We start from the raw sequence: 21,781 nt of genomic DNA, 5'->3' as shown, positions 1-21,781 counted from the left end.
GGGACTTTTATCCATTTCCGCAGTCACACAATCAATCAATCAATCAGTAGCTGAACTGGGTTCTACAAAGTCACAAAAACAAATTAACTGAAAAAGCCTCAAAAACACAAAACAAATAGCAAAAACAAAAGCACCAAACTTAAGTCCCTTTGACTTTCAAAAACCAAGGCGCAGCTTCTGATTGGTGCAGGCATCCTGGAAATAATAGCCGACAGCTGCATTGGACGTTCAGCTTCTGAAAAATGTTCAAAAACCAGAACACTTCCAGGTTTTCGGTGTTTGGGAACCAAGGCATTTGAGAACCAAGGTACCACTGTATACTTACTGAGACATTGTTATTCCATGTTTATAACTACTTTTGTAATCACGCAAATCTTTCCATGTTGTATGCTGCATTGAGCCTGGTTCAGCTATGGAAAGTGTTATGTACTGAGCTGAACCCTAGAACAATAGGATTCAGAATGCAGCAGTCTGATTGGTCCTAGAACAATAGGATCCAGAATGCAGCAGTCTGATTGGTCCCAGAAGAATAGGATCCAGAATGCAGCAGTCTGATTGGTTCGCAGGAGCCACCTAATCCAGCTACAGGTGGAAGTGAATCAGCAACCTGATTGACCAGCAGGAGCAGCCAATCAGGCTTCTGGAAGAGGTGAATCTGCAACCTGATTGGCCTACAGGAGCAGCCTGGAATTAGCCAATCACACGGGGCCCATTGTGTAAATAATGTATATATAGCTAGATGTTTTGGGGGAAGTTTCATTCATTGCTACTACAAACTGAATAAAGAGCATGAAATTCACACTCGACTCAGAGTATATTTCAGAAAGGCAGCACACAAATAAACAATGATGGTGATGAAGGATGCATCAATATGAGCAGTGCTATTTTTCTAGAAAAATAGGCGCCGTAAGTCACCATGAACCCTTGTTTTTCTAGAATGGTAATGGCGCCCACCTGAAAGGGGGCAGAACTGAGTTCCAGCAAATTCCAGCTGACAAAAGCCCTGAATATGAGGCTAACGGTACTAAGTTCATGCCTTGGGAGCTAATACTTCTCTCATCCTATGATCAGGCCTCTGCCAGGGTCATTGCCTTAGCTTCTTTTCAACTATGCAAATGCAGATCACAACTTTAATCCTGTGCATGCTTACCAGAGCTGAGAGGTGAAGTGCATGCTATAGCTGCAGAAGATCCCAAGTTCAAGACTGGTCCGAAGCCATGGAGAACTGCTGCTGGTCTGTGTAGACAATACAGTGGCACCTCTGGTTAAGTACTTAATTCGTTCCGGAGGTCCGTTCTTAACCTGAAACTCTTCTTAACCTGAAGCACCACTTTAGCTAATGGGGCCTCCTGCTGCCGCTGCGCCGCCAGAGCATGATTTCTGTTCTCATCCTGAAGCAAAGTTCTTAACCTGAAGCACTATTTCTGGGTTAGCAGAGTCTGTAACCTGAAGCGTATGTAACCTGAGGTACCACTGTACTGTGCTAGATGGACCAATGGTCTGATCTGGCCCTAGACTTCTTCCTCTTTCCCCATATATTTGGAAGTGAACGTTCTTAGGATTAGATTGCAAAACCCAACAATGACATTTCTCTTAATTATACCAGCTTGCCTTATACCACCACCATGGCCAGGGACAGTCCCACCATTAGACAAAATGAGGCATCTTCCTCTGTGCCATGCATCCCCTAAGCTAGCCTGCTGCCCTCAGGTGCAGTGTATCATTGCCAGCGTTGAAGGACTTGCTTAGCATTTCACATCCACCTTGGCTTGCCTCTATGATCTATGGATGCATCCAGGCCATTGTCTGGTCCTGTTTCACTGACTTGAGTTTTCAGTTCCTGCTGCCTGTGAATGAGGACAAGATGCTTAGCCCTCTGAGCTTATAAATTCCTAGCAGGGACAGGGTGCATCTGGGAGGCTATCAATGCCTCCATGATGAGAGGGAGGTTGTGAGACTACTCTAGAAGGAGCCCTTTCTTTAGACCTTGAGGGCTACAAGAGCATCAGCTAGCAACAAATCTACCCCTTTTCTGGGTCAAAGGCAGGTGGCTGCTGTCCAGCTTCCAGAAGTGGCATTTGAGGTGCAGTGGGGGGCATGAAATGCTGCAGAAAGACTCCACCCACCCACCCACAAATCTGAGCCTTCCTCACATGTCCAGAGTGTTGTGCACAGCCCTTAGATCCAAGACATTGCCTTTCAATAATGGTGATGAAAATAAACCACTAACATTGTTTTTTAAAATAAATCACCAGCCTGTAACTTGCTAGGCTTTTGCTGCCCATGCACTCCACTCCCCCCCCCCCCCCCAATTCCTGCTTGCCCTCGCCGGCGTTCTTCTCCCCCAGCAATCAGGTTTCTGTTGAAAGAATGCTGCAGAAGAGTGGAAAGCGACTTTCATCCTCTCTTAATGATCGGATCTCTTCTTCCTGAGAAGAAACAGCCTAGAGGTCTCGGGTGAAGAATGAGATTTCCAGCATTGTGACAAGAATCCTGTTTGACAACCCTGTTTATGTTGTAGGAAATAATGACTGCTGACAATTTTGAGGACCACCCGCTGGATTATTTACTTTCAGAGTCAACTCTGTTTAGATAGTGTTACAGTTTCGCATCTGGCCTGCCCGCACATGCTACTTGAATGCTGTGTTTCAGTTAGCGCAATGCGCCGGGAGTGTAATCAATAATGTGTATATGTCACGTTGTCAAGCAAAGGCTATTAATATCACACTCTTGAGGCTCACATTAAACATTTTGCTCACTTAAAAGGCCAGGAGCCCATTAATGGAATTGGGTTTTCTTTACATACTAGGGATGGAAATGCTGGTGGAACAGCATGTGGATGATTGCGGGTCGCTTTTAAGATGGAAGAAAGTAGTTTGTGCTTGTATTAATTCAAGGGGCACTAGCTGGTCCTTATTTCAGGGATCAGGTGTGCTGTTTGGCCCCTTTTGGACTGTGCTACAGAGAGGGAAGGGATGCGGGTGGAGCTGTGGGTGAAACCACAGAGCCTAGGACTTGCTGATCAGAAGGTTGGCAGTTCGAATCCCCACGACGGGGTGAGCTCCCGTTGCTCGTTCCCAGCTCCTGCCAACCTAGCAGTTTGAAAGCACGAAGTGCAAGTAGATAAATAGGTACCGTTCCGGTGGGAAAGTAAATGGCGTTTCCGTGCGCTGCTCTGGTTCGCCAGAAGCAGCTTAGTCACGCTGGCCACATGACCTGGAAGCTGTATGCTGGCTCCCTCAGCCAGTAAAGCAAGATGAGCGCCACAACCCCAGAGTCAGCCACGACTGGACCTAATGGTCAGGGGTCCCTTTACCTTTACCTTACAGAGAGGCAAAGGGAGATTTTGTGCTTACATGAGTCTCTACCATACTAAGCCTAGGACCAGCATGGACTGCAGTGTACAAAGATGAACTCCAGATTCATTTTATGGTAGCTTTTGAAGCTGCTTTATATTGAATTACTGTGTTCTCAATTTTTGCTTTGTAAACCATTTGATCCTAGAAGTCAGAATTGTTTCAAATAAATAAAACTTGCAGGTCTTCCCCAGCACATTGTCTACATGGCCAGTTGTCCTCTACAGCACAAAACCAGGAATGCTGGAAGTTCCCAGGACACTTGGCCCCTTTGGTTTATACACACTAGGGCAGGTTACAGCCAATCGGATGGATCTGGATATGTGGAGCCCTACCGTTAGGCAAAATGAGCCAACTGCCTCAGGCAGCAGATGCTGGGTGACGGGGAAGTGGCAAGATGTAGGAGGGCAAAGCTACATAGCTCACCCTGAGTTCCCCAAGCTAGACTGGTGACTTCAGGTGCTGTGGAGGACACTGTCCCATTGCCAGTGTTGAAATAAGACTCAGTTGCCAATGTGAGTGGCTTTTGTACATGGAATGGAGGGGGAATTGCTCTTTGCTTCAAGCAGCAAAATGGTTCAGACTGGCTCGGAACCCAGGCTGCGTCAGTCACGCTTTAATCTGAGCAATCATATCTGCTGCTATGGAAGTATCCACTTGGGCGCCATTTTGTGGAATGTACCCACAGAAGAAGGTGGGATTAGCTTTTAAGTAAATATGAGTGGGCTGTTAGTACGGATCCAACCCAATGTGCTTATCCTCAGAAACCTCCAGGTAGAAACTGAGGCACTATCTCCATGACTGGTAAGGCTCTAGTATAAATAAACACAGATTCACCCAAAAATTAAGGACTTTGCAATTAAGGAGAAGGTGTACTCAAGCAGAATGTGCCATCAGTGGGGTGGAGGGAAGGATCGGTGTGAAAGAGATATTCCTCTCAAGGCATGCTGTCATTCCAGCACATGCACGGAAATGGCTACTTCCTGTTTACCCATCCATGTTACAACAAAGCATACCTATGGGGTTTCATAGATAGCAGCCTGGTTCACACGCCACAGTAATCCATACCTTGGCTCAGCTGCCACGCTGGCCTAAAAGTCAAGTGGAAGAACAAATTTGTGTGCAACTCTTTGGGAGTATGCGCAGTCCTGGCACACCATAATTTGGCTTACTATGCGGTTTGAATGAGAGTAGCTGAAGCTCAAAACTGATTACACTAGTCAACAACAAATTTGTTGTCTGGGTTTTTTCAGTTGATTTAGGACAAATCTGATGTGCTGAATCCAAAAATCACATTGGTTTTGCTCAATCAGGTCAAGTTTTTGAGCTATGGCCACATGTTGTTTTTTAACGTTTTTGTAATCTTCAATCAGCACATCGTCCTGTAGCTCATTGTGATGAAATTCCAGTGCCTATCTTCGGAGAACTTCCTGACATTAGTGACGAAGATGCCTCCAGTGTTGAAGGACATGAAGAAGAAGAAGTGGTTCTTGAAGATGATGCTCCACATCCATTTTCCCAAAAGGAGTTGAATGATCTAGTTCATGACCTCAGCTTGTCAAAGGACTCTGCCAAACTGTTGGCATTCAGATTGAAGGGAAAAAACCTCCTTTCTGACAGTGCTCGCATCAGCTTCTTCCGCAACAGGCATCAAGAGTACCTCCATTTTTTCTTGGAAGAGAAGGACTTGGTGTACTGTGCAGATATTGCGCAGCTTCTGCTCAAGCTTGGAGTGCCACAATACGAACCCAAAGATTGGAGACTGTTCATTGACAGCAGCAAGCGATCACTGAAATGTGTTCTGCTACACAACGGCAACCAGTTTGCCTCTATACCCCTGGCTCACTCGAGTACACTGAAGGAGAACTATGAAGCAGTGAAGTATGTGCTGGAGAAAATTGGTTATGATCACCATAAGTGGTTTATTTGTGTTGACCTGAAGATGGTGAACTTTTTGTTGGGACAACAGCCTGGCTTCACCAGGTACCCATGTTTTCTGTGCATGTGGGATAGTAGGGACCGTGCTCAGCATTACACGAAGAAGGACTGGCCTGTGCGGGAGGAATTGGTGCCTTGTAAAAAAAGGAACATCATCAACAACCCTTGGTGGACAGAGACAAAATACTCTTCCCACCGCTGCACATCAAGCTCGGCTTAATCAAGCAGTTCACCAAGGCTCTGGACAAGGATGGTGACTGCTTCACTTACTTGTGCCAGGCTTTTCCAGGATTGACCATGGAGAAGTTGAAAGCTGGCATCTTTGATGGTCCTCAGATCCATCAGCTCATCAGTGATCCAGAGTTCGGAAAGTCAATGAACAAAGTGGAACTGGAAGCGTGGAAGGCATTTGTTCTGGTAGTGAAGTACCGTATTTTTTGCCCTAGACGCACTTTTCCCCCTCCAAAAATGAAGGGGAAATGTGTGTGCGTCCTATGGGGCGAATGCAGGCTTTCACTGAAGCCTGGAGAGCGAGAGGCATCGGTGCGCACCGACCCCTCTCGCTCTCCAGGCTTCAGGAAGCTATTCGCAAGGCTTGTGGGCAGCAGCCTGCAGCCCGGAGCATGGGGCGCCCTCCGGAGGACGCCTCATGCTTCGGGAAGGTGCTGCAAGCCTCCCGCGCCGGGCGGGAGGTCCAGCCGGGTGCGCGGGGCTTGGGGCAGCAGCCTGCATCCCGAAGCACGGGGTGCCCTCCGGAGGACACCCCGTGCTTCGGGAAGGTGTCCGCAAGCCTTGCGTGCTGGGCGGGAGGTCCCGCCGGGCTCGCAAGTCTTGCAGACAGCAGCCTGTTCTGGGGGCTGGGGTCAGGGGAAGCCCCACGCCTGGGGGGGGGAAATATTTTTTTTTTCTTTATTCCCCCCCCCAAAAAACCTAGGTGCATCTTATGGTGCGGTGTGTCCTATGGGGTGAAAAATATGGTACTTTCTTGGCAACAATAAGTCCAGAAACTACACAGAACTTGTCAACAACATGCTGACTGCTTTCAGAAACCTGGGCTGCAACATGAGCGTCAAGATGCACTACCTATTTTCACATATGGACCGGTTTCCTGAGAACCTGGGTTCAATGAGTGACGAGCAGGGGGAGAGATTCCATCAGGACATGAAAGAGATGGAGACCAGGTATCAGGGTCGCTGTGACGCAGTCATGATGGCTGACTACTGTTGGACTCTGAAGAGAGACCTCCCTGCCGCTGCGCATTCCAGGAGTTCCAAGAAATGGAAGTTCAAGCCCTGAAGTTTGAAAAATGGTGAAGCAACATGCAATTTACGTGTACTTACCTTTATCAATGCCCACCATTCAGTTTACAGTAAACCTGACCTGATGGAGAGAAACGGATGCCATTTCCTGATTCAGCAGTGCAAAAATACCCTAAATCAGTTGTAGAAATCTAGACAACATTCAAAAAGTAAAAAATTGTTGCCCAGTGTTATTAACCCCTTAGCATTTATTTATTTTAAAGCAAAAGTGTTCCAAGGCAACAGACTTGTGCAGCAGTGCCACAGAGGGCCAAAAGTGAGCAAAAAGGCTGTGATTCTCTAGCCTGGATTGCTCGGTTGGTTAGAGTGTGATGCTGATAACAACAAGGTTGCAGGTTTGATCCCCGTATATTCCTGCATTGCAGATGATCCTCAGGGTCCCTTCCAACTATACAATTCCATGATGCTATGAATGCCTCTCTTACTCTGTTACAGAGGATTGGTGCTATTTTAAAATCCTGCAGATAAAACAAAGGATGGTTTATCCCTTCAAACACCACACCGCTCACTTAAATATTATCTTCACTGCTGCCACTGCTTCTGTAGATCAAGGACAATGCCTTTTGGAAAGTAGCAACCAGTCATTTATATACAACACTTGCTGAAAAGAATCCTTAGTCGACAAACGGCACACGCTTGAGAATAAACTTTCCAGATGCCCACATCTTATAGCAAAACTCTGATGTGATAAACTGTATAAGAACTAAAACCCCGAAAGCCACAATCTAGCTAAAACAAAGCACATGTTAGCAGGTGCCAGTGGCGTAGCGTGGGTTGTCAGCACCTGGGGCAAGGCAAGTAATTTGCGCCCCCTAACCTGGGGCAAGGCAAGTAATTTGCACCCCTAACCCCTAACCTGCCGCCGCTGCCAGCTTCTTCTTGCTGCTGCCTGGGCTGGGTATTCACGGTAAGGTAGCCACAGCGGCGGTGGGTCCGTGTCAGGTGATCTGAGGCGAGTTGCCGCTGGCGCTGCGGCCCAAATGACGCCGCTTACCTGGAGGAGGAGGGCAGAGAGGCGAGGAAAATGCAACATGGTCCAGCAGCTGCAGCAGCAGCAGCGGTGGCGGGGCTGTGAGGAGGGGCTGCCTGCCGTGCCCTCCGCAGCCCTGATGCGCGGGGACCGTGGCGAGCGCTGAGAGCCACTACCTGCCGGACGCCTTCAGCCCGGATGCGTGCACAGCTTGTCGGTTCCGCGAGACATGGGGCTCTGCTACAGCCTGTGCCCGAGGCTCTTCGGCGACTCCGGAGGCGACGAGCACATCCCCCCCAGATGTTGCGCCCGATGCGGCCGACCCCCCTGCCCCCCCACGCTACACCACTGGCAGGTGCCCAGACCTCTTTAAGAGAGCCAGTGTGGTAGGGCTAGGACTGGGGACAATTATGTTGTCATGAAGCTCCTTTGGTAAACTTGGACCAGTCATTATCTCTGAGCTAGCCTACCCTCTCAGGATTTTATGCAAATCAGTGGAATTTAACAGTGCTTCACTTTGGCTAGAGTATGGGACAGAGGAAGGAAGGGGGAATACATTTTTTGGGGCAAGTTGACAGCAGGGTTGTTGTTTTTAGCAGGAACTCAGGGCAACTGAGTTCTCTTGCATTTTTAAAATCAAATCATTCGGGTTTTTGTCTGGGTGTGTGTGTGCTGGAACAGATATAAACCCAGTGCCTGAGCCACCCTATATATATATACAGTTGTACCTCGAGTTAAGAACTTAAGAGAGCCAGTGTGGTGTAGTGGTTAAGAGCGGTAGACTCATAATCTGGGGAACCAGGTTTGCATCTCCGCTCCTCCACATGCAGCTGCTGGGTTACCTTGGGCTAGTCACACTTCTCTGAAGTCTCTCAGCCCCACTCACCTCACAGGGTGTTTGTTGTGGGGGAGGAAGGGAAAGGAGAATGTTAGTTGCTTTGAGACTCCTTAGGGTAGTGATAAGGCAGGATATCAAATCCAAACTCTTCTTCTTCTTCTTCTTAATTCGTTCTGGAGGTCTGTTCCTAACCTGAAACTGCTCTTAACCTGAAGCACCACTATAGCTAATGGGGCCTCCTGCTGCCGCTGCGTCGCTGCTGCATGATTACTGTTCTCATCCTGAAGCAAAGTTCTTAACCCAAGGTAATATTTCTGGGTTAGGGACGCAGGTGGCGCTGTGGGTTAAAGCCTCAGCGCCTAGGACTTGCCGATCGAAAGGTCGGCGGTTCGAATCCCTGCGGCGGGGTGCGCTCCCGCTGCTCGGTCCCAGCGCCTGCCAACCTAGCAGTTCGAAAGCACCTCCGGGTGCAAGTAGATAAATAGGGACCGCTTACCAGCGGGAAGGTAAACGGCGTTACCGTGTGCGGCTCTGGCTCTGGCTCTGGCCAGAGCAGCGATGTCACGCTGGCCACGTGACCCGGAAGTGTCTCCGGACAGCGCTGGCCCCTGGCCTCTTAAGTGAGTTGGGCGCACAACCCCAGAGTCTGTCAAGACTGGCCCGTACAGGCAGGGGTACCTTTACCTTTACCTTTAATATTTCTGGGTTAGCGGAGTCTAACCTGAAGTGTATGTAACCTGAAGTGTATGTAACTCGAGGTACCACTGTATAATCAATAAAATTGTGGCCATTTCTAATTCATATCATTGTCTGCTTGAGTTTATTAATCACATCTGACATTTAGCCACTGACCAGGGAAGTGGGGTGGCACTTTGACCGGGCTAGCAATAAATTAACTAACCAACTTCGTGGTGAGTTCCCCCTCCTTTTTCCAGAAAAAAAGCACTGGGAAAGGGTATGACATATCTGTCATTCAAAACTAAAAAAAACCTTAGGCCTTATCTTAACGATGTACAGAAGGGCAATATTTGTAGTTCCGACAGTCTACTGGCACAGACAAAATGGTGACTTCTAACGTGAAAGCTAAGTCACCAGCTGAACAGAATGCAAACAGTTACTTCAGAGATACAAAATGCTAGGAAATGAAACTTGGGTTATGGAGCTAACATGTGCTGGCAAGGATTAGGTGTTCCGAGCATGAGAAATTTAAAAACCAAGCTAAACTTGACAAGGGGGTCAGTTACATGGGGATATCTGAAGAGAAAGATCCTGTTACTACTAAAGCAAATGGAAACTCCATCCATTGCTTTGGACGCACGGAGACACTTTTTTGGACGTTAGTCCAAGGCCTAATGAAGCCAACAAAAAAATCTTCAGAAAGGTCCCTTAAGGTTAGTGGATCCATGGCATCCTGTTTATAGCCCAAGGCAAACTCTTCTTGTTGTATGTAATACATGGATATTGGATGGCCCAGATTTGAAGTTAATTAAACACACATATACAAAGTAAATGACCCGCAACACTTAAGTAAGTGACCCGCAGAACTTTTGTCAAGCTTTTCTATGTCTGTTTGTCAGAGCCTGATGGATGACAAGCAACCAATTAAGAGTTAAAAAATGATGGCTTGCGTTTTGTAACGCAATGTGGGAGTTTGTTTTAGAAATCAAGTACGAGGGAAATAGATTAGGTGAACCAGTGCACAAAGGATGTGCTAAAGAAATCAGTCTACATGTAACACGAGAATTATACGTGTGTGTGTGTGTGTGTGTGTGTAAGTAAAATGGGACTATATTTCATTCAGTATTTTTTTAAAAAAAAACAACAACCAACAATGAAGCACATGCATCTAGCATTTTAAAGAGACCCCATTCTGAACCAGGCATTACAAAAAAAAAGTTCTAATTCTGGATGGACTACTTGACCAAACTTTCAAAACTGCACCACTTACCGTAGCAATGATAGATGACACAAGAATAACTGGCCAAAGAAAAATGATGTATGTTCTCGCACCACCCCACTTTAAAACACTGCTTTCTATTATTGTAAGTATTTCTAATAAGTCAATCTTACCTTCTCTAGAAACATTTGCCAAATATTTGCCCCAAGGCTAGGCTGCAGTTGAGGCCATTTCCAAATCAATGGTTGGAGCAATGGTTCCAAACTACAAGAAAAAAGATTCCACCTAAACATTAGGAAGAACTTCCTGACAGTAAGAGCTGTTCGACAGTGGAATTTGCTGCCAAAGAGTGTGGTGGAGTCTCCTTCTTTGGAGGTCTTTAAGCAGAGGCTTGACAACCATATGTCAGGAGTGCTCTGATGGCGTTTCCTGCTTGGCAGGGGGTTGGACTCGATGGCCCTTGTGGTCTCTTCCAACTCTATGATTCTATGAAATCAGAGACTTCACAACACAAACTTTTCATGATTTACTCTTTCATTTCATTGCTTTTGAAGAATATGAAACAAAAACCAAAGATACCCATTTTTTACCCTGTTTACGTAGAGGAGCAAGCGGACTCGGACCCACACATGCAGACAAGCAGAACACATATTTAGGACTTTGATGAGCCTTTCCTTGCCTACTGAACACATGGTCCTTCTGGAGTAGCTATCGCTAGTGATTAAATATATACATATACCCTGCAAGTATATATATAAAAAAAAGGTTCAGAATCCCGAAAGGCGATGGAGATGGGGCTCCATGACTTTTTTAACAGTTCAGTTGAAAGACCATCAACTTTGGGCTGCTGTTCTTCTCCTTGAAATATTTCAGTCCCTGCCGATCATTTACAAGAATTCTTATACATGAAACAGTGGCTGAATTTGCTTCTCCTCCTCTTCCCTCCCAACTCCCTTTTCTTTTGTGTCATGTCTTTTACATTGTTAAGCTTGAGAGCTGGGACATTTGGAAGATTTTCCTGCAGCCTCTTTTAGTTGAAGAACGAGGTAAAAAAATGCTTTACAATTAGTAATAATAATGTACAAACTTACTAGTTAATCAAGTTTTTGTTCTACAGGAATGTATAATATCTATGGGCTTCTGGAAATACCCAAATTCCGAATTTTATAGCAATCAACACATCTCGGGTTCTTTGTGTGCTGAATTTCAACTTCCTGGGAGACTTGCATACCATAAACATTTGGGGATAACACTTTGGGTGTCCTGTTATAAGTGAGAGGTATATACAAGGGACTCATTTTTCTGGCAGTCAGGTAGCCAAAGAAAACCACTTGGGTCTAGTTTATTGGGATTTACTCTTAACAAGTTCAGTGCTCCTGTCAGTCAGCAAGTGGGATTCAGTCATATGCATGGAGAAATGAATTTAAAATAAAATTAAAAACCCTCCCCATCTATCCAATGGTAAAATGTGTAAATATATATTATTTGTTCATTTAATAAATTTATACATTGCTTGAATGTAAAAAATCTCAAAGCAGTTTACAAAAAGATAAAAAACATTATTTGTCTAGTGTTGCAGCTAATGTGGAAACTGCAGGGTGATATTCTGCTGAGCAATATACAGAGCTGAACAACCTGCCCCACAGACAGCCATAACATCCGAGCAAATCCTTTCCCAAGGAAAGCTTAAAACTTTGGTTGCCATTCACCTGTGAAAGGAAAAATTGAAACAACGAATGGTAAAATAAACTACAATCGACAGGCTGATTCTGAATTGCATTATTAAAAGGAATATACAATTCCTTAATGTCCTCCCTCTGAGAATTTCTAAGGAAAAATAAAATACGATAAACACTTGGTTTATACTCAAAATATGCCTGAGTACTACCAGAGGAGGCAAAAAAAAGGGGCCACACTATATAGAAGATGGGGAGTAAACAAGGCATTTATAGGAGTTAGAATGTGTCAAATAACCAGGGGTAACCAGTTCTACGGATAGGAAAAAAGACCACAAGTTTAATGATGCTTGTCTTTGGTATGTAATGAAAGCTAGACTTCTCCAGTGTGGTGTAGTGGTTAAGAGCGGTAGACTCGTAATCTGGTGAACCGGGTTTGTGTCTCCGCTCTTCCACATGCAGCTGCTGGGTGACCTTGGGCTAGTCACACTTCTCTGAAGTCTCTCAGTTACACTTCCCAGAAGTCTCTCAGTCTCACAGAGTGTTTGTTGTGGGGGAGGAAGGGAAAGGAGAATGTTAGCCGCTTTGAGACTCTTTCGGGTAATGATAAAGTGGGATATCAAATCCAAACTCCTCACATATTTTTCTAGTTACTGGTTAAGGTCCTCTTTGGATGGTATGAAAGAGGAGAAAACCAGGAGGCACAGCAGGACTTAACCACTTTGACTTATGGATCTTCAATTGTGTACTGGGGCTTCCAGTGGAACGTCAAACCTCTGGAATCCAAGGGCCATCTATGCTCATGAAAGTGAGTAGCCTAAATACTTAGTTTGCCAAGGAACTGCTAACTTCAGGGCTAAGTCATCACACATGACAAAAAAACCCTGCCCTCTCTCTCTCTCTATTCACCATGACTCTGCTGGAGCAAGTCACAGACAAGGGTGGTGATGGTGAAACAGCCAGAAGACAAATTCAAAACATGGAACGGCTTTGTAAACGTTGTACACACTGTAAATGCTTGTTGGTTTTAAGAGAATGCCGAAGAATTCCAATTGGCAAGATTTTTATTTAAAGATTTTATTCGACATTATTAATGACAAGTGTTAAATACAAAGCACACAACATTCAATCTAGCATCCCTGATGCAGCTCGTTGCGATTAGACTCCATGATTTCACCCATTTACAAATAAGTTACAAAAAAAATATTAAAACACAAATTTTCTGAAAATATTAAATTAAAAACAAAATCTGTAAAAAATACAGGGCTTGATCCAGCAGAAAGAAGGCACACGCCCCCTCACAAGGAGGAGCTGAATAAGGCTCAACAGAACCAGAGGGTAAGGCAGGACAGGGAAGCACTGAAAGGAATGAGAAGCCCATGTGCACCTCCCTTATCCACAGCCTAGCCCTTCCAAGGTGCATCAATGGGCAACAGAGATGGCACACACAATTCTCTCATTCTCTGCAATATCTGCATGTACACCTGGGAGAGGAAGGGCAAGGACAGGTAAACAGGGCTCCCAATGGCATTTCTCTGCTTTGGCCAACACGCAACTGGATCAAGCCAAATATTTGTAATTAACAATTTTTTGTTGCATATTTAAGAGCAAGTAGTTAAGACAAAAAGGGCAAGGCCACCTGAATGTGCTTTAATTCATGGTCACATAATTAGCAGGGAAAATGCCAGTCCTGCCTTGCAAACTTCCTTCCCACCAATCAAACTGTGAATCTGTTTTCGTCGTGATCTTGATCCTATCGCCCACGTTGAAAGTCAAGTCGCCTGGCTGCTGTCCTTCAAACGGATATAGCGCTGTAACGAATGTAGGACTGGTGGCCTTTGAGTTTCCTAAGAAACAGAAGAAGTAGAAGAAGACGGCAGTTCAGGACCTGGGTTTCATATTGAACGATAAATTTCACAGAGTGCTGAAGTCCAGCTTGCCTTGACAACAAGTGAGCTGCCACAAAGTACAACATAAATCACCCCAAACCACTCCAAGACTGGAGACCAAATTTTGTTACAAGTTAAACAGGAAGTCAAGCGTTTTCATGCATGATTCTACTTCAAGCCTTCTGGTCCATCTTCATTGTCCTTCATACAAAGGATGGTCTACTCAGCATGTATAACATGTTGAAGATTGGAGCAACTGAGGGGAGGGAGAAAAGGGGAATGTGGCACAGAGTAAGATATGGGGGAAGGTCTACACAGATCTTACTATGTTGGTTAGAGGTACACATCCAAGTTCTGTTGAGTTTCGTAAAATTCCAATACATATTGCATAAGACACAGATACAATTTACAGAGATGGAGAGAGATAAAGTGTTCAGAGGCCATAGAATGCGGTAGGCAACCAATCCATAATTGGCTATCTAAACAACAACTACAAGAGGAAGGCGGCCCGTTTTCTTCATTCCCTTCTTGTATTTGGCTGGCTACTTCTGGGCAAGGTGGACCTTTGGTCTGAACCAACACTATAAGGCTCTTCTTGCATTCTCAAGATCTAGCAACATTTGTCTATCAAAATACTTCCTGTGAACAAAATATTCAAGGCACCTCCTATTGGCAGACTCAACATCTAAAAGAAGAAAATGTTGGTGTTGAATGGTTTGGGCAGTTCCTACTTGTGTTGCAGGCAAAAGGGGCTAAACAGTAAGGGAAAAAAAGAAAAACCACATTGAAGCACAGAAAGTTGAAATCTAAAGTCCTGCAGGAACTTAGATCTGAGCTATCTATCAGCTCAAGCATAACCAAAATATTTTTTAATTGGTGTGCAAGTAAGCGGCGAGGTTTTCTTCTCAGCTTGCAGGAGAGAAGATATTTAACCCATTTTGCTCATACGAGAGCCTACACACACTTTACCTTACAGTTGAGGAAGCCAGAGTGAAGGCAAAAATTAAATAAAATACTGCAAACTTACAGGGCAAATTAGCCAAAGAATTGTGCACCTTCAATTCCAAACTAGAGTTGGTAAACCTATAGCTGGTTGTGTGTAGCATCTGTTTATATTTAAGAAATTTACAAAAAACAGCATCTCTGGACAACTCTTGTTGGCAGCATTCCAGCCTTTTGAAAATACACAACAACCATTTGTTTGCCTTTAGAGTATTTTAAGGAAGGTTTGTGGGAAACAAGGCCATGCAGTTGTTACGTAAGTTGTTACATTGCAACTGTATTTCAAAAAGATTTAAAAAATGCTCAATCTACACAAGATGGTGCTACAGTGCTACATTCAAATGACGAAAACGCTATTGAGCCCTGTTCATCTGTTAATAGCAAACTTGTAGACCAAACATTTGATGATAATCTTGTCTTGTGTTTTTGTTATGCTATATCCATGTAGAATGGAGGAAGATGTTTGCTACTGAGAACGTTCCTGTGAGCTGGGGTGGGGGGGGCTTCAACACATCTAGCAAATTTTTATCTTGGGAAACTGGCCAAGGTGCTTGCTCAAGAATGGCTAATCCGTTCAACATTAAGGTACTTGTAGCTTAGTTTGGGACGCAGGTGGCGCTGTGGGTTAAAGCCTCAGCGCCTAGGACTTGCCGATCGAAAGGTCGGCGGTTCGAATCCCTGCGGCGGGGTGCGCTCCCGCTGCTCGGTCCCAGCGCCTGCCAACCTAGCAGTTCGAAAGCACCTCCGGGTGCAAGTAGATAAATAGGGACCGCTTACCAGCGGGAAGGTAAACGGCGTTTCCGTGTGCGGCTCTGGCTCGCCAGAGCAGCGATGTCATGCTGGCCACGTGACCCGGAAGTGTCTCCGGACAGCGCTGGCCCCTGGCCTCTTAAGTGAGATGGGCGCACAACCCCAGAGTCTGTCAAGACTGGCCCGTACGGGCAGGGGTACCTTTACCTTTACCTTTTTAGCTTAGTTTTATAGGAGCAGGAAGCTCAGCAGATCAGCTTGCTGTGTTATGTGACAATCCTAAATGACTGTTGCTCCATTTGCTGCCTTGGGCACTTTTTGGAAAAAAGCCAATTCCTGGGCTTGGATCCATATGAAAAAGCCCTGCTGAATGATGCCAAGATCCAGCACTCTCTTTCCACAGTGGCCAACCAGAGGCAACCACACCAATGTGAGCATTAAAGCTGTTTAGAAGGGGGGGGAAACCATCATCTGAGTTCATGTTCCTCATGCAGTGGGAGCCAAGGCAGAGAGAGAATTTCCCATGCAAGCAGGAACCATGACTGTGCAGGTTCTCAACTGTGCCCGTTAGACATGCAGGGGCAGAGCTGGGGAAACTGTGTGGTGCGTTTGTGTGCAGGCACACAGGCTTCCTTGCATCCATGTATGTGCAAGTGTGTGAGAAAAGGAGGGGGGGGGAGACAGCTGTACTATCCCACAGGTATTCATGGACACCCCTTCATGAAACAACATAGGGGAGAGTTTTCATATTTTATTTCAGTTCCATCAAGGGTGGAGATAGTTACCAGATTTTTGTAACTACTGCTGCAGTCTAAGAGAGCCCTGCACTTACAAAACAGAGAGCTACCCAGAGCTTTAAAAGCCTACTGTTTCCTGAGAAAGACGCGTACACCATCATTTGCTTGCCTGTTGCAGGTGGTGCTGTGGTCTAAACTACAGAGCCTAGGGCTTGCCGATCGGAAGGTCAGCGGTTCGAATCCCCGCGGTGGGGTGAGCTTCCATTGCTCGGTCCCAGCTCCTGCCAACCTAACAGTTTGAAAGCACCTTAAAATGCAAGTAGATAAATAGGTACCACTCCAGTGGGAAGGTAAACTGCGTTTCCATGCGCTGCTTTGGTTTCGCCAGAAGTGGCTTAGTCATGCTGGCCACATGACCCGGAAGCTGTCTGCGGACAAACGCCTGCTCCCTCGGCCTATAGAGCGAGATGAGCACTGTAACCCCAGAGTCGTCTGCGACTGAACCTAACGGTCAGGGGTACCTTTACCTTTACACTCTTGTTGATTACTCTTTTAATGCAGCTCTGCAGTAGGGCAAGATTGCACATGACTTACGGAGAAGCGTTGCAGAGAAGGGGTACGGTTGCGAAAGAAGCAAAATTCGCACTAACCAGTTTTGGGGGAAAGGCATCTATTATTAAGGGAGAGGCTCAAAGCACCAACACTGCCATTTACCCATTCCATCGTTTCTATTAAGGAGACATGCCTAATTTTTTGTGGCTTGCTCTGCACAATGGGTTGGCTCAGTTTAACATATCTTCATGCATTTATTTACTAAGAAATGATTGTGAGAGTCAAGAACTAGAAGTGAGATGTGCCCTTTCTCTATCCATTGTTACTCATCCAGCTTTGGTAAGAACACTTTGCCTCTGTTTCAAGCAATGCAGCATTATTTAGGGAAAACGGTGTTCTGAGGCTCCTATGCATGCCACAGACATTTTCCTGCACCGCACGCCACACTACAACAAATGCTGATAAAGCCTGCTTACGTTGAGAAGTGACCTATAGTAAACCCCAAACATAAGCTTTGTCAAAGACCACATTTCTCTCCCTTTACCCTCTTACGAAACAGATGTTGGGAGAGAGGTTTAAACGGCCAGCAACGGTGACCTGGCAACTCCATGGCTATTAATCCAATTCATATACAAAAGTATCATTTTTTTATTGCTGTTTGTACTGGGAAAGTCTTACAGCGTCTGCCATAACCGATCTCTGTCATAATCTCTAATCACGCTTCCCCCTCCGTCAGAGGGCCGGGGGGAAAGTTGTAGGGGTGGTAATATAATGCTCAGATCGTCTCCCACAGGATATTTGCTCCACAATAATAGCCTGCAACAAGGGGCTATTAGACCAACTCTCCCAGATTGCAAAAAGTTTGCTTACGGGCAGTTAATTATCTACGACTCTGTTAGATACCAAGATATAGAATCAAGTTTTGAAACTAAAATTAGGATTGTTTCTCAAAAAGGCAGAGGAAGAAAATGAAGACATTAGGGGAGACAGCAGTGATGGGGATGTTTTTTGCACCATTCGTCAAGGCAGTGTGCTCTGCCACGCATCTGATCTGAGTCTCCTACTTTGAGTCTGCTTTTCAGTGGCACATTTCAGATCCACATCAGGTGGCTTTCTACTTTGGTAGCATGATTCATTTGGTTAAGAAGCTAGCCCTATAAAACCAGGCTCTCTCTGTTCCTACGACATGCCCTGTTTAAAATCCATGTGCCTATTATAGCCTGGAGAAACTGAATACAACTGGATTTTGTATAGATTGATTCTTCTTACAAGTTCTTTCCAAAAAGCAAAATGAATTATATGCCTTTGTTCCTTGCCTCAAGCCTGGGGTGCTATTGGATGGAGAAGGCTTAACTTCTTCTTTTTTTTAATTCAGCCTTTAATTACTGCCAAAAAACCTCCATTGTACACTAAATATTATTTGTTTCCTCTGTGAAAATGGCATAGTTGCCATGTTAAGGATACTAAAAAGGTAGACGCTCTTAGTGGCTGCCTATTACTCAAGTTAGTTTTTAACAAAATGGCATTGACCCAAAACACACATAAAACAAAGACCTCAATTTTCTAGTCCTAGCATGCACTGACCTCAATCTTTATGTGCCTTTGTAATCAGCTGGCTCAGCAGCAGGAGATGGAGTCCCCCCCCCCCGCAATACAATCATAATTCCACATAGTATTCTCTCTCTCTCTCTCTCTCTCTCTCTCTCTCTCTCTCTATTTTTGCTCGTTTCATGACAGTATAAGCCAAAAAAAGAAGTTTGATTTAAAATGATGGCACAAGAGTGCAAGAAATAATATTATAATAGCAGAGCAATTTCAAAAATAGGAATTGTTTCCTGGGATTTCCTGTTTAATGATGAGAATTAAGACAGTTTATAACAACAGAGGGAGGTAAGCTGCTAGATGGATGTTTATTTTAGATGAAAATAAGCTACAAGCCTGACTAGAGAAAGAGAACCACAAAAATAGGACTATGCTGCCTTAAACCTTTTAAAAGGGAGAGAGAATTCACTCTAATGTTTCCAAAGTCTCGTACGTCACCGTGGCTTACGAATTTACAGAAACACATTATTCTCTTGCTTAAAGATCTGTTCATACAAATATCCATTAGTTAAACCTGATCTGATTTGCTGCTTTTTACAGTTTATAATCTGCTACAGGTTTCTCTGTAGAGACCATTACACACTGCAACTCAGCAGACATCTCCCTTCCCTGCTTAAAAAGAAAAAATACTTCAAGTCTTGCTTTAGCCATTAAACATACAAATGGTTTACATGCACGCTCAATATTATCTCTGTTATCTCTGTTACCAAAGAAATAGTCGAATATTCATTTCACTACTAAGTGGTGCTATCTTGCCATCTACAATAATTTCTTCTGAAGTCCCTTGAGAAAACAATCAATGGTTACAATTTTATTGCTATGTGCAGCAAGGCATTGCAATGCAGTCTTATTCATGTTTACTCATAAGTAGGCCCCATGGTGTTCATTCCTAGTATACATGCATGTATGACTGCAGCCCAAATAGCAAATTCCATGCTAGGGAAAATTAGGAAAGTAACTGAAAAGCTGATGTCGTATACAAATCTATGGTGCAATCGCCTTCGGAATACAGTTCTGGTTGCCTCAACTCAAAAAGGTTATAGACTGTTAAGAAAGTTTCAGGAAAAGGCAACAAAAAATTTAAAAGGAAAGGGGGTGGAGCAACTCCTGTATGAGGAAAGATTGCAGCACTTTGCTTTGTTTTTTATAATAAGTCAAGTAAGAGGCGACATGATAGAAAATTATAAAAAATTCTGCAAGGTGTGAAGAAAGCAAATGGAGAATTTTTTCTCTCGCTCTTTCATAGCACTGGAACTCATGAAACCAATGAAGCTGAAAGTTGAAAGATTAAAGGACAGTTTGTTGTTGTTGTTGTTGTTTAGTCGTTTAGTCGTGTCTGACTCTTCGTGACCCCATGGACCAGAGAACGCCAGGCACTCCTGTCCTCCACTGCCCCCCGCAGCTTGGTCAGACTCATGCTGGTAACCTCGAAAACACTATCCAACCATCTCGTCCTCTGTCGCCCCCTTCTCCTTGTGCCCTCCATCTTTCCCAACATCAGGGTCTTCTCCAGTGAGTCTTCTCTTCTCATGAGGTGGCCAAAGTACTGGAGCCTCAGCTTCACAATCTGTCCTTCCAGTGAGCACTCAGGGCTGATTTCCTTCAGAATGGAGAGGTTTGATCTTCTTGCAGTCCATGGGACTCTCAAGAGTCTCCTCCAGCACCATAATTCAAAAGCATCAATTCTTCGGCGATCAGCCTTCTTTATGGTCCAGCTCTCACTTCCATACATCACTACTGGGAAAACCATGGCTTTAACAATACGGACCTTTGTTGGCAAGGTGATGTCTCTGCTTTTTAAGATGCTGTCTAGGCATTGAGGGCTACTACGTTTGTAGTAGCCCTCAATAAAAAAAGATGCTGTCTAGGCCTGTCATTGCCCTTCTCCCAAGAAGCAGGCGTCTTTTAATTTCGTGGCTGCTGTCACCATCTGCAGTGATCATGGAGCCCAAGAAAGTAAAATCTCTCACTGCCTCCATTTCTTCCCCTTCTATTTGCCAGGAGGTGATGTGACCAGTAGCCATGATCTTCGTTTTTTTGATGTTGAGTTTCAGACCATATTTTGCACTCTCCTCTTTCACCCTCAATAAAAGGTTCTTTAATTCCTCCTCACTTTCTGCCATCAAGGTTGTGTCATCTGCATATCTGAGGTTGTTGATATTTCTTCCGGCAATCTTAATTCCAGCTAGGGATTCATCCAGCCCAGCCTTTCGCATGATGAATTCTGCATATAAGTTAAATAAGCAGGGAGACAAAATGCAGCCTTGTCGTACTCCTTTCCCAATTTTGAACCAGTCAGTTGTTCCATATCCAGTTCTAACTGTAGCTTCTTGTCCCACATAGAGATTTCTCAGGAGATAGATGAGGTGATCAGGCACTCCCATTTGTTTAAGAACTTGCCATAGTTTGCCATGGTTGACACAGTCAAAGGCTTTTGCATAGTCAATGAAGCAGAAGTAAATGTCTTTCTGGAACTCTCTAGCTTTCTCCATAATCCAGCGCATGTTTGCAATTTGGTCTCTGGTTCCTCTGCCTCTTCTAAATCCAGCTTGCACTTCTGGGAGTTCTCGGTCCACATACTGCTTGAGCCTTCCTTGTAGAATTTTAAGCATAACCTTGCTAGCGTGAGAAATTAGTGCAATTGTGTGATAGTTGGAGCATTCTTTGGCACTGCCCTTCTTTGGGATTGGGATGTAGACTGATCTTCTCCAATCTTCTGGCCACTGCTGAGTTTTCCAAACTTGCTGGCATATTGAGTGTAGCACCTTAACAGCATCATCTTTTAAAATTTTAAATAGTTCAGCTGGAATACCATCACTTCCACTGGCCTTGTTATTTGCAGTGCTTTCTAAGGCCCATTTGACTTCACTCTCCAGGATGTCTGGCTCAAGGTCAGCAACCACACTACCTGGGGTATATGAGACATCCGTTTCTTTCTGGTATAATTCCTCTGTGTATTCTTGCCACCTCTTCTTGATGTCTTCTGCTTCTGTTAGGTCCTTTCCACTTTTGTCCTTTATTATGGAAATCTTTGTATGAAATGTTCCTTTCATATCTCCAATTTTCTTGAACAGATCTCTGGTTCTTCCCATTCTAAGAAGTACTTTTTTGCGCAGTGTGCAGTCAAACTATGGAACTCGGTCCCATGGGAGGCAGTGATGGCCGCCATTTTGGATGGCTTAAAAAGAGGATCAGTTAAAGGCTATCAATGGCTACTAGCCACAATAGTTAAGTTGTGCCTTCACTGCTAAGAGG

The 21,781-nt window shown here is 44.8% G+C and overlaps 1 protein-coding gene and 1 long non-coding RNA gene across 3 annotated transcripts in view; one reads left to right on the top strand and one right to left on the bottom strand.

The window, feature by feature from the left end:
- Nucleotides 1–13,040: 13,040 nt before the first annotated feature.
- The window catches only part of SH3YL1 (SH3 and SYLF domain containing 1), a 514,925-nt gene continuing 506,184 nt past the window's right edge, over nt 13,041–21,781 (bottom strand). For both annotated transcript variants that reach the window (XM_079970065.1, XM_079970064.1), the window contains exon 10: nt 13,041–13,841. In XM_079970065.1, coding sequence (XP_079826191.1) covers nt 13,645–13,841 — 197 coding nt within the window. In that variant the 3' untranslated portion in view covers nt 13,041–13,644. The remainder of the gene's footprint in view (nt 13,842–21,781) is intronic.
- On the top strand, nt 13,849–18,286 carry LOC307212814. The gene is made up of 2 exons (XR_013837244.1): nt 13,849–15,484; nt 15,862–18,286. It is a non-coding gene; the product is annotated as an uncharacterized lncRNA (long non-coding RNA).

Source organism: Podarcis cretensis, assembly GCF_951804945.1.
Source record: "Podarcis cretensis genome assembly, chromosome: 3".
Classification (NCBI taxonomy): domain Eukaryota; kingdom Metazoa; phylum Chordata; class Lepidosauria; order Squamata; family Lacertidae; genus Podarcis; species Podarcis cretensis.
The sequence above is the reverse complement of the archived record's forward strand: the minus strand, read 5'-3'. Positions and strand labels throughout refer to the sequence as shown.